The sequence below is a fragment of the Rhinoraja longicauda genome, chromosome 2 (genome assembly GCF_053455715.1).
Source record: "Rhinoraja longicauda isolate Sanriku21f chromosome 2, sRhiLon1.1, whole genome shotgun sequence".
In the NCBI taxonomy this organism is placed as follows: Eukaryota; Metazoa; Chordata; class Chondrichthyes; order Rajiformes; family Arhynchobatidae; genus Rhinoraja; species Rhinoraja longicauda.
The window spans coordinates 115,197,805-115,215,360 of NC_135954.1; the positions used below are offsets into that span (position 1 = coordinate 115,197,805).

The 17,556-nt window shown below is 47.8% G+C and overlaps 1 protein-coding gene across 1 annotated transcript; it reads left to right on the forward strand.

The window, feature by feature from the left end:
* The first annotated feature begins 3,663 nt into the window (after positions 1-3,663).
* Positions 3,664-16,155, forward strand: LOC144607438 (epiplakin-like). Its single transcript, XM_078424300.1, has one exon. It carries the CDS (start codon positions 3,664-3,666, stop codon positions 16,153-16,155), a length of 12,492 nt encoding a protein of 4,163 aa, XP_078280426.1.
* The last annotated feature ends 1,401 nt before the right edge of the window (positions 16,156-17,556 follow it).

Sequence of the window (17,556 nt, forward strand, 5' to 3'; positions counted from 1 at the left end):
ATCCATTCTACTTGTTACATCCTCAAAAAATCCAGATGTCAAGCATGATTTCCCCTTCATAAATCCATGCTGACTTTGACCGATCCTGTCACTGCTTTCCAGTGGATAGATTGGCAGCCATCCATCACTCAATGCTGATTCCCTCCACCTCAGCTGCAAGGTGTGCCAATAATGAAATGCACTCCAGTGACTGGAGTCACCAAAAATATAAAAGAGAATAGCAGGAGTTTCTTCAGTTATATAAAGAGTATGGAAGTGGCAAGAATGGACATTGGGCTGCTGGAGAATGATGCAGGAGAAGTGATAATGGGAAATAAAGAAATGGCAGAGGAGTTGAATACCTTTTTTGCATCAGTCTTCACAGTGGAAGACATGAGCAACGTGCCTGAAATTCAAGAGAGTCAGAGGGTGGAAGTTAGTGGAGTGGCTATTACTAGGGAGAAGGTGCTTGGGAAGCTGAAAGGGATGAAGGTGGATAAGTCACCTGGACCGGATGGACTGCACCCTAGGGTTCTGAAAGAGGGGGCTTTAGAGATTGTGGAGGCATTGACAGTGATATCTCAGGAATCATTAGAGTCAGGAGTTGTTCCAGACAATTGGAAAATTGCCAATATTACCCCGTTGTACAAGAAGGGAGCAAAGCAGAATAGTGGGAATTATAGGCTGGTTAGTCTGACTTCAGTGGTTGGTAAGATTTTAGTGTCCATTATAAAGGATGAGATTACAGAATACTTAGAAGTTCATGATAAAATTGGCCGAAATCAGCATGGTTTTGTGAAAGGAGATTCAGTGGATGTTGTTTACCTAGATTTTCAAAGTCTTTAATAAAGTGCCACATGTGAGGCTGCTAAGGAAGATGAGCCCACGCTATCAAAGGGCAGATACTAGCATGGATAGCAGGTTGGCTGGATGGCAGAAGACAGAGTGGCAATAAAGGGGGCCAGTGACTAGCGGAGTTCCGCAGGGCTCGGTGCTGGGACCGCTGCTCTTCATGTTGTATATTAATGATTTGGACGAGGGGATTGAAGGCTTTGTGACCAAGTTTGCAGATGATATAAAAATAGGTAAAAGGGCAGGCAGTGTAGAGAAAGCAGGGACTCTACAGAAGGACTTGGACAGGTTGGGGGAGTGGGCAGAGAAGTGGCAGATGGAATATAGTGAAACATTCCACTATTCTTCATGCATTTTGGTAGCAGGAATAAAGGCGGAGACTATTTTCTAAATGGAGAGAGAATCCAGAAATCGGAGATGCAAAGGGACTTGGGAGTGCTGGTGCAGGATTTCCAAATAGTTCATTTGCAAGTCGAATCGATAAAGGAATAGGTTACAGAAGGCAAACGCAATGCTAGCATTTATTTCAAGAATGCTAGAATACACAAACAGGGATGTAATGCTGAGGCTCTATAAGGCACTGGTCAGGCCACATTTGGAGTATTGTGAGCAGTTTTGGGCCCCATATCTGAGGAAGGATGTGCTGGCTCTGGAGAGGGTCCAGAGGAGGTTTACAAGAATGATCCCAGGAATGAGTGGGTTAATATATGATGAGCATTTGATGGCACTGGGCCTGAACTCGCTGGAGTTTAGAAGGATGAGGGGGAAACTTAGCAAATAGTGAAAGGCCTGGATAGAGTGGATGTGGAGAGGACGTTTCCACTAGTGGGAGTGTCTAGGACCAGAGGGCACAGCCTCAGAATTAAAGGACGTTTCTTTCGGAAGGAGATAAGGAGGAGTTTCTTTAGTCAGAGGGTGGTGAATCGGTGGAATTCTTTACCACAGAAGGCTGTGGAGGCCAAGTCAATGAATAATTTTAAGGCAGAGATAGATAGATTCTTGATTAGTACGGGTGTCAAGGGTTATGGGACGAAGATAGGAGTATGGGGTTCAGAGGGAGAGGTACATTAGCCATGATTGAGGGGTGAAGTAGACTTAATGGGCCGAATGGCCTAATTCTGCTCCTATCACTTATGACGTTATGACTGGGATAAGCTACTCCAAAATACCTCTGTCGTGGACCAACCACACTGATGCAACAGCCAAGGATGCACAGCAATGCCTCTACTTCCTGAGGAGATTTTGGTATGTCTCCAATGACTCGTATAAACTGCAGATGCACCAGAGAAAGCATACTGTTGAGTTGCATCACAGCTTGGATTGGGAAATGCTCTGCCCAAGACTACAGGAAATTGCCAAGAGTTGTAGATGTAGCCCAGTCCATCACACATATCAAACTCCCCATCATCGACTCCATTCCACATATCGTGCTGCCGCAGGTAAAACAGCCGACATAACTAGAGACTTGTCCCACCCGGCCATTCCTTCATTTTCCTGTTATGCAGAACGCTGAAGGATGCAGAAACTTGGAAGCGCGCAGCAACAGTTTCTTTTTCTCTGTGATCAGGCTTTTGAATGGTCCTTCCGAAAGCCAGGGTACTGCCCGATTCATATCCATCCTATTGTAGACATTGGACTTTGTCTACGGAACTGATATGCAATATTCTGCACTCTGCAGCTTCCCCTTTGCTCTATCTATTTGACTTGAGTTTGACGATTGTGTAGTATTTCTGAATTGATTGGATAGCATACAAAAGGACTAGACAAGCTAGATGCAGGAAAAATGTTCCCAATGATGGGGGAGTCCAGAACCAGGGGACATAGTCTAAAAATAAAGGGGAGGCCATTTAAAACTGAGGTGAGAAGAAACTTTTTCACCCAGAGAGTTATGAATTTGTGGAATTCTCTGCCACAGAAAGCAGTGGAGGCCAATTCACTGGATGAATTTAAAAGAGAGTTAGATAGAGCTCTGGGGGCTAGTGGGATCAAGGGATATGGGGAGAAGGCAGGATTGGGTTACTGATTGTGGATGATCAGCCATGATCACAATGAATGGCAGTGCTGGCTCGAAGGGCCAAATAGCCTCCTGCACCTATTTTCTATGTTTCTAAAACAAAGCTTTTCACTGTACCTCAGTACATGTGACATTAATAAGCCTAAACCTAAACCTCTTAAAACTGTGACCCCTACCAGCAAGAAGGACAAAGGCAGCAGTTTGCAGCTTTCTCTCCAAGTTACCACTCTGCGCATTCCTTGAACATCCCTGAATCTGAATTTTAATCATAGTTTGTATTTACATTCCATAAACAAGCCACAGCAAGAGCTGTACAAAATCACGAGGGCTATGGATAGGGTGATTGCACAGTCTTTTTTCCCAAGGTAGGGGAATCAAGAAATAGAAGACATAGGTTTAAGGTGAGAGGGGACTGAAGGGCAACCTTCCCACACAGAGGATGGTGGGAAAATGTAACCACTGCCAGAGGAGGTAGTTGAAGCAGGTAGAATAACATGTAAAAGATACGTTGACAGGTACATTGATAGGAATGGTTTGGAGGGATATGGTCCAAGTGCAGGCAAGTGGGATTAAGTTAAATGGGCATGGTCAGCATGAACAAGTCGGGCTGAAGGACATGTAAGGGCGCTTTATAACACTGTGACTCTCTAAAATTGGACCAACAGTCCAGTCCGGCTCTAACCAATGACTGTTTTTGTCTTTCAATGCTAGCCTCTGCTAAGTGTTGAACTGGCCCCAACACACAGAGCAAGACCTGGACTCATCTGAAGAGAATGGAGAAGGCAACTCATTTGGAGAATGTAAGGTCAACCTGCAAAATGGCAGAACCTTCTTCCACCATGACCAGAGCTGAAGTGTGTAGGGCTGATGATCTCCACAAGGGTGGTGACACCGTGAGACCTTCCTCCCAGCATCAGAGCAGGAGCAACTCCCAGTCAGGTGGGAGCAGCATTGCTGGCCTCCTCATTCATCAAACCAATGAAAAGATGAGCATCTATCAGGCCTTCAGGAAGAAGTTACTGCCGCCAGGAACAGCCCTCCTTCTGCTAGAGGCCCAAGCTGCCACTGGCTTCATCATTGACCCCGTGACAGAGCAGAAGCTGCCCGTGGATGAGGCACTGCAGACTGGAACCATTGGATCCGACGTGTACAATAAACTGTTAGCTGCAGAAAAGGCAGTGTCGGGTTACAGGGACCCATCGACGGGGAACACAATCTCCCTCTTCGAAGCCATGAAGAAGGAGCTGGTTGTCCGTTCTCATGGCATGCGCCTCTTAGAAGCTCAGCTGGCAACAGGTGGCATCATTGACCCGGTCTCTGGTCACCGGCTTCCCTTGGAGGTTGCCTTCCAGCAAGGAATATTCGATCCTGAGATGAACAAGGTTCTCTCTGACCCCACTGATGACACCAAGGGTTTTTTTGACCCCAACACTCAAGAGAACCTCAGCTATCTGGAGCTGAAGCAGCGATGCGTAACTGAGCCGCACTCTGGCCTCTGCTTTCTGATCATCACAAATAAGGTGGTGAAAGGAGTCCAGATATCCACAGATGAACAAAGCAAGATGATCTTTAAAAAGGCTTTGGTTTCAGTGAATTCCGGCAGGTTCAGTGGAAGAAGCGTGACGTTATGGGAAGTCATCAATTCTGAGTACTTCACGGCAGAACAAACCAGCGAATTCCTCAGAGATTTCAAATTGGGTAAAACCACAGTTGAGAAAATCATCACCATGGTCTCCACACTAATTCAACAGGTCGAGAAAGAGAAAAAGGTAGCTATGTTTCATGGCCTGAGGCGCAAAGTGTCTGCCCAGCAGCTGTTGGACTCCAAGATCATTGATCAGAAGCTCTACCACAAACTGGAACAAGGAATAACCAGCGTTAAAGAGGTTACTGAACTCAAGTCTGTAGATCAGTATTTAACTGGAACATGCAGCATAGCAGGGATTCTTGTGGAGCTCACTAATGAGAAGATGAGCATCTACCAGGCCATGAAGAAGCAGCTGCTGATGCCTGGAACGACCTTAATCCTCTTGGAAGCTCAGGCAGCGACCGGCTTTGTCATTGACCCGGTCAAGAATGTGAAGCTGACGGTCAATGAGGCAGTTGAGAGCGGTCTCGTTGGCAAAGAGCTCCTGCAGAAGCTGCTGTCTGCAGAAAGGGCTGTCACTGGTTACAAAGACCCCTACACGGGCAACGTGATCTCCTTGTTCCAGGCAATGAAGAAGGATCTGATCGTCAAGGACCATGGCATCCGCCTGCTGGAGGCACAGATTGCCACGGGAGGCATCATTGACCCAGTGAACAGCCATCGCCTTCCCGTTGAAGTGGCGTACAGGAGAGGAATGTTTGATGATCAGATGAACAAGGTTCTCTCTGATGCTGGTGATGACACCAAAGGCTTCTTCGACCCCAACACAAAAGAGAACCTGACCTACCTGCAGCTGAAGGAGAGATGTCTCAATGAGCAAAACACAGGGCTCCGCCTGTTGTGTTTGAGAGACCTGCGTTATATAGACATGCAAACAGTAGCTAATCTCAAACTGAACAGCTTCTCGGTTACTTTGGGCAAATTTCAGGGGAGAACCCTGACATTTTGGGAATTCCTCAATTCCGAATACATCACAGATAGAATGAGAAAAAAGATTGTGCAGCAGTACACCTCACACTCGATATCCATCCCACAGATGATTACCACCTTCAGCAGGATCATTGAGGAGCGACAAAGGAAATCTGATGCCCCAATTAGTGTTGATGGGTTTCGAAAGAAAGTCCCTATTCAGGAGCTTGTGATCTCCGAGGTTATCAGGAGTGATACGTACGAAGATCTACAGGAAGGCAAGATTACACTGGAAGAGCTACTTCTCATGGATTCAGTGAGGAAATACTTACAAGGTGATAGCAGCATTGCAGGGATCCTTGTGGACTCAACCAATGAGAAGATGAGCATCTACCAGGCCATGAAGAAGCACCTGCTGATGCGTGGAACAGCCTTGATCCTCTTGGAAGCTCAGGCAGCGACCGGCTTTGTCATTGACCCGGTCAAGAACGTGAAGCTGACGGTCGATGAGGCAGTTGAGAGCGGTCTCGTTGGCCAAGAGTTCCACCAGAAGCTGCTGTCTGCAGAAAGGGCTGTCACTGGTTACAAAGACCCCTACACGGGCAACATGATCTCCTTGTTCCAGGCACTGAAGAAGGATCTGATCGTCAAGGACCATGGCATCCGCCTGCTGGAGGCACAGATTGCCACGGGAGGCATCATTGACCCAGTGAACAGCCATCGCCTTCCCGTTGAAGTGGCGTACAGGAGAGGAATGTTTGATGATCAGATGAACAAGGTTCTCTCTGATGCTGGTGATGACACCAAAGGCTTCTTCGACCCGAACACAAAAGAGAACCTGACCTACCTGCAGCTGAAGGAGAGATGTGTGAGTGACCAAGACACTGGGCTGAGCTTGCTGAAGATAACAAAGGGAGGAGTGAAGAATCAGCAAGGCTATAGCATTGGAGAAATAGAGAGTGCTTTTAAGCGGGAAACAATATGTGTTTCTTACGGCAGGCTCAAGGGGAAGTCTGTCACAATTTGGGAACTCATCCACTCTGAGTATTTCTCTGAGGAGAAGAGGAAGGAGCTGATGGAAATGTACAGGTGGAAAGAGATTGACATGAAGACGATCATCACAAGAATCACCACAGTCATTGAGCAAACTGAGAGCCAGGAAAGTACTGTCAGTTCCTGTGTTGTTCTTCCCACTCAGAGCACAGTGACTTACACTGCAGAAGAGACTGAAGCAGCCTTTCAAGAGAGAATGCTCGGCTTCTCAATCTGGTATCTCATTCATTCCAAACTCTTCACTGAAGAGCGGAGAACGTTGATGGAGAAATACAGAAGGAAGGAGATTGACCTGGAGTCTGTGATTAGAACCATCACCAGTCTTATAGAGTGGACACAAACCCTGGTGAACACATCCATTACATTCTCTGGCCTACGAGCAGAAATCTCTCTGCAGGAACTTGTGGAGTCAGAGATCATTGATCAGAAGACATTGCTGGAGCTGCAGGAGGGGAAGAAGACCGTGCAAGATGTGAGTGAGAAAGATTCAGTGAAGATCTATCTCAAGGGTTCAGATAGCATTGCAGGGATTCTTGTGCAGTCAACCAATGAGAAGATGAGCATCTACCAGGCCATGAAGAAGCAGCTGCTGATGCGTGGAACAGCCTTGATCCTCTTGGAAGCTCAGGCAGCGACCGGCTTTGTCATTGACCCGGTCAAGAACGTGAAGCTGACGGTCGATGAGGCAGTTGAGAGCGGTCTCGTTGGCAAAGAGTTCCACCAGAAGCTGCTGTCTGCAGAAAGGGCTGTCACTGGTTACAAAGACCCCTACACGGGCAACGTGATCTCCTTGTTCCAGGCACTGAAGAAGGATCTGATCGTCAAGGACCATGGCATCCGCCTGCTGGAGGCACAGATTGCCACGGGAGGCATCATTGACCCAGTGCACAGCCATCGCCTTCCCATTGAAGTGGCGTACAGGAGAGGAATGTTTGATGATCAGATGAACAAGGTTCTCTCTGATGCTGGTGATGACACCAAAGGCTTCTTCGACCCCAACACAAAAGAGAATCTGACCTACCTGCAGCTGAAGGAGAGATGTGTGAGTGACCAAGACACTGGGCTGAGCTTGCTGAAGATAACAAAGGGAGTAGTGAAGAATCAGCAAGGCTATAGCATTGGAGAAATAGAGAGTGCTTTTAAGCGGGAGACAATATGTGTTTCTTACGGCAGGCTTAAGGGGAAGTCTGTCACAATTTGGGAACTCATCCACTCTGAGTATTTCTCTGAGGAGCAGAGGAAGGAGCTGATGGAGATGTACAGGTGGAAAGAGATTGACATGAAGACGATCATCACAAGAATCACCACAGTCATTGAGCAAACTGAGAGCCAGGAAAGTACTGTCAGTTCCTGTGTTGTTTTTCCCACTCAGGGCACAGTGACTTACACTGCAGAAGAGACTGAAGCAGCTTTTCGTGAGACAAAGCTCTCCTTCTCAATCTGGTATCTCATTCATTCCAAACTCTTCACTGAAGAGGAGCGGAGAACGTTGATGGAGAAATACAGAAGGAAGGAGATTGACCTGGAGTCTGTAATCAGAACCATCACCAGTCTTATAGAGTGGACACAAACCCTGGTGGACACATCCATTACATTCTCTGGCCTACGAGCAGAAATCTCTCTGCAGGAACTTGTGGAGTCAGAGATCATTGATCAGAAGACATTGCTGGAGCTGCAGGAGGGGAAGAAGACGGTGCAAGATGTGAGTGAGCAAGATTCAGTGAAGATCTATCTCAAGGGTTCAGATAGCATTGCAGGGATTCTTGTGCAGTCAACCAATGAGAAGATGAGCATCTACCAGGCCATGAAAAAGCAGCTGCTGATGCGTGGAACAGCCTTGATCCTCTTGGAAGCTCAGGCAGCGACCGGCTTTGTCATTGACCCGGTCAAGAACGTGAAGCTGACAGTCGATGAGGCAGTTCAGAGCGGTCTCGTTGGCAAAGAGTTCCACCAGAAGCTGCTGTCTGCAGAAAGGGCTGTCACTGGTTACAAAGACCCCTACACGGGCAACGTGATCTCCTTGTTCCAGGCACTGAAGAAGGATCTGATCGTCAAGGACCATGGCATCCGCCTGCTGGAGGCACAGATTGCCACGGGAGGCATCATTGACCCTGTGCACAGCCATCGCCTTCCCGTTGAAGTGGCGTACAGGAGAGGAATGTTTGATGATCAGATGAACAAGGTTCTCTCTGATGCTGGTGATGACACCAAAGGCTTCTTCGACCCCAACACAAAAGAGAACCTGACCTACCTGCAGCTGAAGGAGAGATGTGTGAGTGACCAAGACACTGGGCTGAGCTTGCTGAAGATAACAAAGGGAGGAGTGAAGAATCAGCAAGGCTATAGCATTGGAGAAATAGAGAGTGCTTTTAAGCGGGAGACAATATGTGTTTCTTACGGCAGGCTCAAGGGAAAATCTGTCACAGTTTGGGAACTCATCCACTCTGAGTATTTCTCTGAGGAGAAGAGGAAGGAGCTGATGGAGATGTACAGGTGGAAGGAGATTGACATGAAGACGATCATCACAAGAATCACCACAGTCATTGAGCAAACTGAGAGCCAGGAAAGTACTGTCAGTTCCTGCGTTGTTCTTCCCAGTCAGAGCACTCTGACTGACACTGCAGAAGAGACTGAAGCAGCCTTACAAGAGAGAATGCTCGGCTTCTCAATCTGGTATCTCATTCATTCCAAACTCTTCACTGAAGAGGAGCGGAGCACGTTGATGGAGAAATACAGAAGGAAGGAGATTGACCTGGAGTCTGTGATCAGAACCACCACCAGTCTTATAGAGCGGACACAAACCCTGGTGGACACTTCCATTACATTCTCTGGCCTACGAGCAGAAATCTCTCTGCAGGAACTTGTGGAGTCAGAGATCATTGATCAGAAGACATTGCTGGAGCTGCAGGAGGGGAAGAAGACCGTGCAAGATGTGAGTGAGCAAGATTCAGTGAAGATCTATCTCAAGGGTTCACATAGCATTGCAGGGATTCTTTTGCAGTCAACCAATGAGAAGATGAGCATCTACCAGGCCATGAAGAAGCAGCTGCTGATGCGTGGAACAGCCTTGATCCTCTTGGAAGCTCAGGCAGCGACCGGCTTTGTCATTGACCCGGTCAAGAACGTGAAGCTGACAGTCGATGAGGCAGTTGAGAGCGGTCTCGTTGGCAAAGAGTTCCACCAGAAGCTGCTGTCTGCAGAAAGGGCTGTCACTGGTTACATAGACCCCTACACGGGCAACGTGATCTCCTTGTTCCAGGCACTGAAGAAGGATCTGATCGTCAAGGACCATGGCATCCGCCTGCTGGAGGCACAGATTGCCACGGGAGGCATCATTGACCCTGTGCACAGCCATCGCCTTCCCGTTGAAGTGGCGTACAGGAGAGGAATGTTTGATGATCAGATGAACAAGGTTCTCTCTGATGCTGGTGATGACACCAAAGGCTTCTTCGACCCCAACACAAAAGAGAACCTGACCTACCTGCAGCTGAAGGAGAGATGTGTGAGTGACCAAGACACTGGGCTGAGCTTGCTGAAGATAACAAAGGGAGGATTGAAGAATCAGCAAGGCTATAGCATTGGAGAAATAGAGAGTGCTTTTAAGCGGGAGACAATGTGTGGTTCTTACGGCAGGCTTAAGGGGAAGTCTGTCACAATTTGGGAACTCATCCACTCTGAGTATTTCTCTGAGGAGAAGAGGAAGGAGCTGATGGAAATGTACAGGTGGAAAGAGATTGACATGAAGACGATCATCACAAGAATCACCACAGTCATTGAGCAAACTGAGAGCCAGGAAAGTACTGTCAGTTCCTGTGTTGTTTATCCCACTCAGGGCACAGTGACTTACACTGCAGAAGAGACTGAAGCAGCTTTTCGTGAGACAAAGCTCTCCTTCTCAATCTGGTATCTCATTCATTCCAAACTCTTCACTGAAGAGGAGCGGAGAACGTTGATGGAGAAATACAGAAGGAAGGAGATTGACCTGGAGTCTGTGATTAGAACCATCACCAGTCTTATAGAGTGGACACAAACCCTGGTGGACACATCCATTACATTCTCTGGCCTACGAGCAGAAATCTCTCTGCAGGAACTTGTGGAGTCAGAGATCATTGATCAGAAGACATTGCTGGAGCTGCAGGAGGGGAAGAAGACGGTGCAAGATGTGAGTGAGCAAGATTCAGTGAAGATCTATCTCAAGGGTTCAGATAGCATTGCAGGGATTCTTGTGCAGTCAACCAATGAGAAGATGAGCATCTACCAGGCCATGAAAAAGCAGCTGCTGATGCGTGGAACAGCCTTGATCCTCTTGGAAGCTCAGGCAGCGACCGGCTTTGTCATTGACCCGGTCAAGAACGTGAAGCTGACAGTCGATGAGGCAGTTCAGAGCGGTCTCGTTGGCAAAGAGTTCCACCAGAAGCTGCTGTCTGCAGAAAGGGCTGTCACTGGTTACAAAGACCCCTACACGGGCAACGTGATCTCCTTGTTCCAGGCACTGAAGAAGGATCTGATCGTCAAGGACCATGGCATCCGCCTGCTGGAGGCACAGATTGCCACGGGAGGCATCATTGACCCAGTGCACAGCCATCGCCTTCCCGTTGAAGTGGCGTACAGGAGAGGAATGTTTGATGATCAGATGAACAAGGTTCTCTCTGATGCTGGTGATGACACCAAAGGCTTCTTCGACCCCAACACAAAAGAGAACCTGACCTACCTGCAGCTGAAGGAGAGATGTGTGAGTGACCAAGACACTGGGCTGAGCTTGCTGAAGATAACAAAGGGAGGAGTGAAGAATCAGCAAGGCTATAGCATTGGAGAAATAGAGAGTGCTTTTAAGTGGGAGATAATATGTGTTTCTTACGGCAGGCTCAAGGGAAAATCTGTCACAGTTTGGGAACTCATCCACTCTGAGTATTTCTCTGAGGAGAAGAGGAAGGAGCTGATGGAGATGTACAGGTGGAAGGAGATTGACATGAAGACGATCATCACAAGAATCACCACAGTCATTGAGCAAACTGAGAGCCAGGAAAGTACTGTCAGTTCCTGCGTTGTTCTTCCCAGTCAGAGCACTCTGACTGACACTGCAGAAGAGACTGAAGCAGCCTTACAAGAGAGAATGCTCGGCTTCTCAATCTGGTATCTCATTCATTCCAAACTCTTCACTGAAGAGGAGCGGAGCACGTTGATGGAGAAATACAGAAGGAAGGAGATTGACCTGGAGTCTGTGATCAGAACCACCACCAGTCTTATAGAGCGGACACAAACCCTGGTGGACACTTCCATTACATTCTCTGGCCTACGAGCAGAAATCTCTCTGCAGGAACTTGTGGAGTCAGAGATCATTGATCAGAAGACATTGCTGGAGCTGCAGGAGGGGAAGAAGACCGTGCAAGATGTGAGTGAGCAAGATTCAGTGAAGATCTATCTCAAGGGTTCACATAGCATTGCAGGGATTCTTTTGCAGTCAACCAATGAGAAGATGAGCATCTACCAGGCCATGAAGAAGCAGCTGCTGATGCGTGGAACAGCCTTGATCCTCTTGGAAGCTCAGGCAGCGACTGGCTTTGTCATTGACCCGGTCAAGAACGTGAAGCTGACAGTCGATGAGGCAGTTGAGAGCGGGCTCGTTGGCAAAGAGTTCCACCAGAAGCTGCTGTCTGCAGAAAGGGCTGTCACTGGTTACAAAGACCCCTACACGGGCAACGTGATCTCCTTGTTCCAGGCACTGAAGAAGGATCTGATCGTCAAGGACCATGGCATCCGCCTGCTGGAGGCACAGATTGCCACGGGAGGCATCATTGACCCTGTGCACAGCCATCGCCTTCCCGTTGAAGTGGCGTACAGGAGAGGAATGTTTGATGATCAGATGAACAAGGTTCTCTCTGATGCTGGTGATGACACCAAAGGCTTCTTCGACCCCAACACAAAAGAGAACCTGACCTACCTGCAGCTGAAGGAGAGATGTGTGAGTGACCAAGACACTGGGCTGAGCTTGCTGAAGATAACAAAGGGAGGAGTGAAGAATCAGCAAGGCTATAGCATTGGAGAAATAGAGAGTGCTTTTAAGTGGGAGACAATGTGTGGTTCTTGCGGCAGGCTTAAGGGGAAGTCTGTCACAATTTGGGAACTCATCCACTCTGAGTATTTCTCTGAGGAGAAGAGGAAGGAGCTGATGGAAATGTACAGGTGGAAAGAGATTGACATGAAGACGATCATCACAAGAATCACCACAGTCATTGAGCAAACTGAGAGCCAGGAAAGAACTGTCAGTTCCTGTGTTGTTTTTCCCACTCAGGGCACAGTGACTTACACTGCAGAAGAGACTGAAGCAGCTTTTCGTGAGACAAAGCTCTCCTTCTCAATCTGGTATCTCATTCATTCCAAACTCTTCACTGAAGAGGAGCGGAGAACGTTGATGGAGAAATACAGAAGGAAGGAGATTGACCTGGAGTCTGTGATTAGAACCATCACCAGTCTTATAGAGTGGACACAAACCCTGGTGGACACATCCATTACATTCTCTGGCCTACGAGCAGAAATCTCTCTGCAGGAACTTGTGGAGTCAGAGATCATTGATCAGAAGACATTGCTGGAGCTGCAGGAGGGGAAGAAGACGGTGCAAGATGTGAGTGAGCAAGATTCAGTGAAGATCTATCTCAAGGGTTCAGATAGCATTGCAGGGATTCTTGTGCAGTCAACCAATGAGAAGATGAGCATCTACCAGGCCATGAAAAAGCAGCTGCTGATGCGTGGAACAGCCTTGATCCTCTTGGAAGCTCAGGCAGCGACCGGCTTTGTCATTGACCCGGTCAAGAACGTGAAGCTGACAGTCGATGAGGCAGTTGAGAGCGGTCTCGTTGGCAAAGAGTTCCACCAGAAGCTGCTGTCTGCAGAAAGGGCTGTCACTGGTTACAAAGACCCCTACACGGGCAACGTGATCTCCTTGTTCCAGGCACTGAAGAAGGATCTGATCGTCAAGGACCATGGCATCCGCCTGCTGGAGGCACAGATTGCCACGGGAGGCATCATTGACCCAGTGCACAGCCATCGCCTTCCCGTTGAAGTGGCGTACAGGAGAGGAATGTTTGATGATCAGATGAACAAGGTTCTCTCTGATGCTGGTGATGACACCAAAGGCTTCTTCGACCCCAACACAAAAGAGAACCTGACCTACCTGCAGCTGAAGGAGAGATGTGTGAGTGACCAAGACACTGGGCTGAGCTTGCTGAAGATAACAAAGGGAGGAGTGAAGAATCAGCAAGGCTATAGCATTGGAGAAATAGAGAGTGCTTTTAAGCGGGAGACAATATGTGTTTCTTACGGCAGGCTCAAGGGAAAATCTGTCACAGTTTGGGAACTCATCCACTCTGAGTATTTCTCTGAGGAGAAGAGGAAGGAGCTGATGGAGATGTACAGGTGGAAGGAGATTGACATGAAGACGATCATCACAAGAATCACCACAGTCATTGAGCAAACTGAGAGCCAGGAAAGTACTGTCAGTTCCTGCGTTGTTCTTCCCAGTCAGAGCACTCTGACTGACACTGCAGAAGAGACTGAAGCAGCCTTACAAGAGAGAATGCTCGGCTTCTCAATCTGGTATCTCATTCATTCCAAACTCTTCACTGAAGAGGAGCGGAGCACGTTGATGGAGAAATACAGAAGGAAGGAGATTGACCTGGAGTCTGTGATCAGAACCACCACCAGTCTTATAGAGCGGACACAAACCCTGGTGGACACTTCCATTACATTCTCTGGCCTACGAGCAGAAATCTCTCTGCAGGAACTTGTGGAGTCAGAGATCATTGATCAGAAGACATTGCTGGAGCTGCAGGAGGGGAAGAAGACCGTGCAAGATGTGAGTGAGCAAGATTCAGTGAAGATCTATCTCAAGGGTTCACATAGCATTGCAGGGATTCTTTTGCAGTCAACCAATGAGAAGATGAGCATCTACCAGGCCATGAAGAAGCAGCTGCTGATGCGTGGAACAGCCTTGATCCTCTTGGAAGCTCAGGCAGCGACTGGCTTTGTCATTGACCCGGTCAAGAACGTGAAGCTGACAGTCGATGAGGCAGTTGAGAGCGGGCTCGTTGGCAAAGAGTTCCACCAGAAGCTGCTGTCTGCAGAAAGGGCTGTCACTGGTTACAAAGACCCCTACACGGGCAACGTGATCTCCTTGTTCCAGGCACTGAAGAAGGATCTGATCGTCAAGGACCATGGCATCCGCCTGCTGGAGGCACAGATTGCCACGGGAGGCATCATTGACCCTGTGCACAGCCATCGCCTTCCCGTTGAAGTGGCGTACAGGAGAGGAATGTTTGATGATCAGATGAACAAGGTTCTCTCTGATGCTGGTGATGACACCAAAGGCTTCTTCGACCCCAACACAAAAGAGAACCTGACCTACCTGCAGCTGAAGGAGAGATGTGTGAGTGACCAAGACACTGGGCTGAGCTTGCTGAAGATAACAAAGGGAGGAGTGAAGAATCAGCAAGGCTATAGCATTGGAGAAATAGAGAGTGCTTTTAAGCGGGAGACAATGTGTGGTTCTTACGGCAGGCTTAAGGGGAAGTCTGTCACAATTTGGGAACTCATCCACTCTGAGTATTTCTCTGAGGAGAAGAGGAAGGAGCTGATGGAAATGTACAGGTGGAAAGAGATTGACATGAAGACGATCATCACAAGAATCACCACAGTCATTGAGCAAACTGAGAGCCAGGAAAGTACTGTCAGTTCCTGTGTTGTTTTTCCCACTCAGGGCACAGTGACTTACACTGCAGAAGAGACTGAAGCAGCTTTTCGTGAGACAAAGCTCTCCTTCTCAATCTGGTATCTCATTCATTCCAAACTCTTCACTGAAGAGGAGCGGAGAACGTTGATGGAGAAATACAGAAGGAAGGAGATTGACCTGGAGTCTGTGATTAGAACCATCACCAGTCTTATAGAGTGGACACAAACCCTGGTGGACACATCCATTACATTCTCTGGCCTACGAGCAGAAATCTCTCTGCAGGAACTTGTGGAGTCAGAGATCATTGATCAGAAGACATTGCTGGAGCTGCAGGAGGGGAAGAAGACGGTGCAAGATGTGAGTGAGCAAGATTCAGTGAAGATCTATCTCAAGGGTTCAGATAGCATTGCAGGGATTCTTGTGCAGTCAACCAATGAGAAGATGAGCATCTACCAGGCCATGAAGAAGCAGCTGCTGATGCGTGGAACAGCCTTGATCCTCTTGGAAGCTCAGGCAGCGACCGGCTTTGTCATTGACCCGGTCAAGAACGTGAAGCTGACAGTCGATGAGGCAGTTCAGAGCGGTCTCGTTGGCAAAGAGTTCCACCAGAAGCTGCTGTCTGCAGAAAGGGCTGTCACTGGTTACAAAGACCCCTACACGGGCAACGTGATCTCCTTGTTCCAGGCACTGAAGAAGGATCTGATCGTCAAGGACCATGGCATCCGCCTGCTGGAGGCACAGATTGCCACGGGAGGCATCATTGACCCTGTGCACAGCCATCGCCTTCCCGTTGAAGTGGCGTACAGGAGAGGAATGTTTGATGATCAGATGAACAAGGTTCTCTCTGATGCTGGTGACGACACCAAAGGCTTCTTCGACCCCAACACAAAAGAGAACCTGACCTACCTGCAGCTGAAGGAGAGATGTCTTAAGGATCCTCTGACTAAACTCTATTTTCTGTTATTGAGAAGATGAATGAATCTAATAAATTTTGATTGTTGATTTTCACTGTTATTTTTTACTTCATTTATTAATCCTTGATGAAATCACATTGCTTCCTTCTTTTCTCTTAGTTTCCCCCCACCTTGTAGCAACAGTACTGAGATCTGATCTGTTAACTGCTGCAGGTGAATGGAATGGTTGGCACTCTTCTCCCTTGCCTACGCCATCCTTGTGTTTGATTTAATTGCTCCTTTATTTTTCCATGTACTTCGTTCCAAATGACTCAGGAACTTGAGCCAGGTTCTTCCAGTCCACATCCCATTTTAGATTTCCTGACATAATTCAGGCTCTCCATGTTCTTCAGGTCAGACTTCATCTACAGGAGGGAAACCAGAGCTAACATTTTAGGTGAAAAGCCAAATTGGTTTGTGGGATGAGCGGAATGGCAGTGACAGCTACAACCGGCCTTTGTGGCCAGCTGTAGCTGGGTCCGTAAAATGGTTGCAAAATGGCACCTCTTGCATATGGACTCTGGGAGCTGTTCGCTGCATACTGGACTAACTGGACTGATTGTGCTTATGTACTGGGATAGCACTGATGAGCTGCATGCAGAAAATGTGTTTCACTGTACCTGGTACACGTGACAATAAAAAAAACATTGACCCTTGACCAAATGTCAGAAATGGGATGGGGACAAAGAGTGCTTATTAAGCTGCCTGGTTGGTGAGGGAGAGTGATGTTGCTGAATCATATATTTGCTATGTACTGAGTAGCACTTGGACATCTGCCCCTCAATCCTGCTGCAGCAGTTATTAAGATCTCTACTGCAACTCAGCACCATTTTTCAGTACCGTCTCCATATTCCGTAAATGCTCAGAAATCTGTCAAAGGAAGAGGAGATGATAGAGGAAGGTACAATTACAGCTTTTAATAGACAAGTACTTGGATGGGAAAGGTTTGGAGGGCTAGTTAGCTCTCCCTGGATCCCATGCAATTTAACCTTTCAAAGAAGCCTATGGAACATTACCAAATGCCTTACTGAAGTCCATATAGAATACATCAATGGCCTTGCCCTCAGCAACCTTCTTGGTTACTTCTCCACTTAGCTTTTGGAAGTTGATCACAATCTCCTTTGTCTTGCTGACATTGAGGGAGAGTTTGTTGTCTTGGCACCAGGTTCCACTTTCCTTTCTGTGCTCTGTCTCGTCATTATTTCACATCCAGCTCACTACGGGAGCATCATCTGCGAATTTGTAAATTGAGTTGGATTGGTATTTGGTTGCACAGTCCTAAGTATATAAGGAGTATAAAGGGGGCTGAGAATGCATCCTTGCAGGGCACCAACTTTGAGGATTATCATCGTTTGTGGGTGGCACGGTGGCGCAGCGGTAGAGTTGCTGCCTTACAGCAAATGCAACGCCGGAGACACGGGTT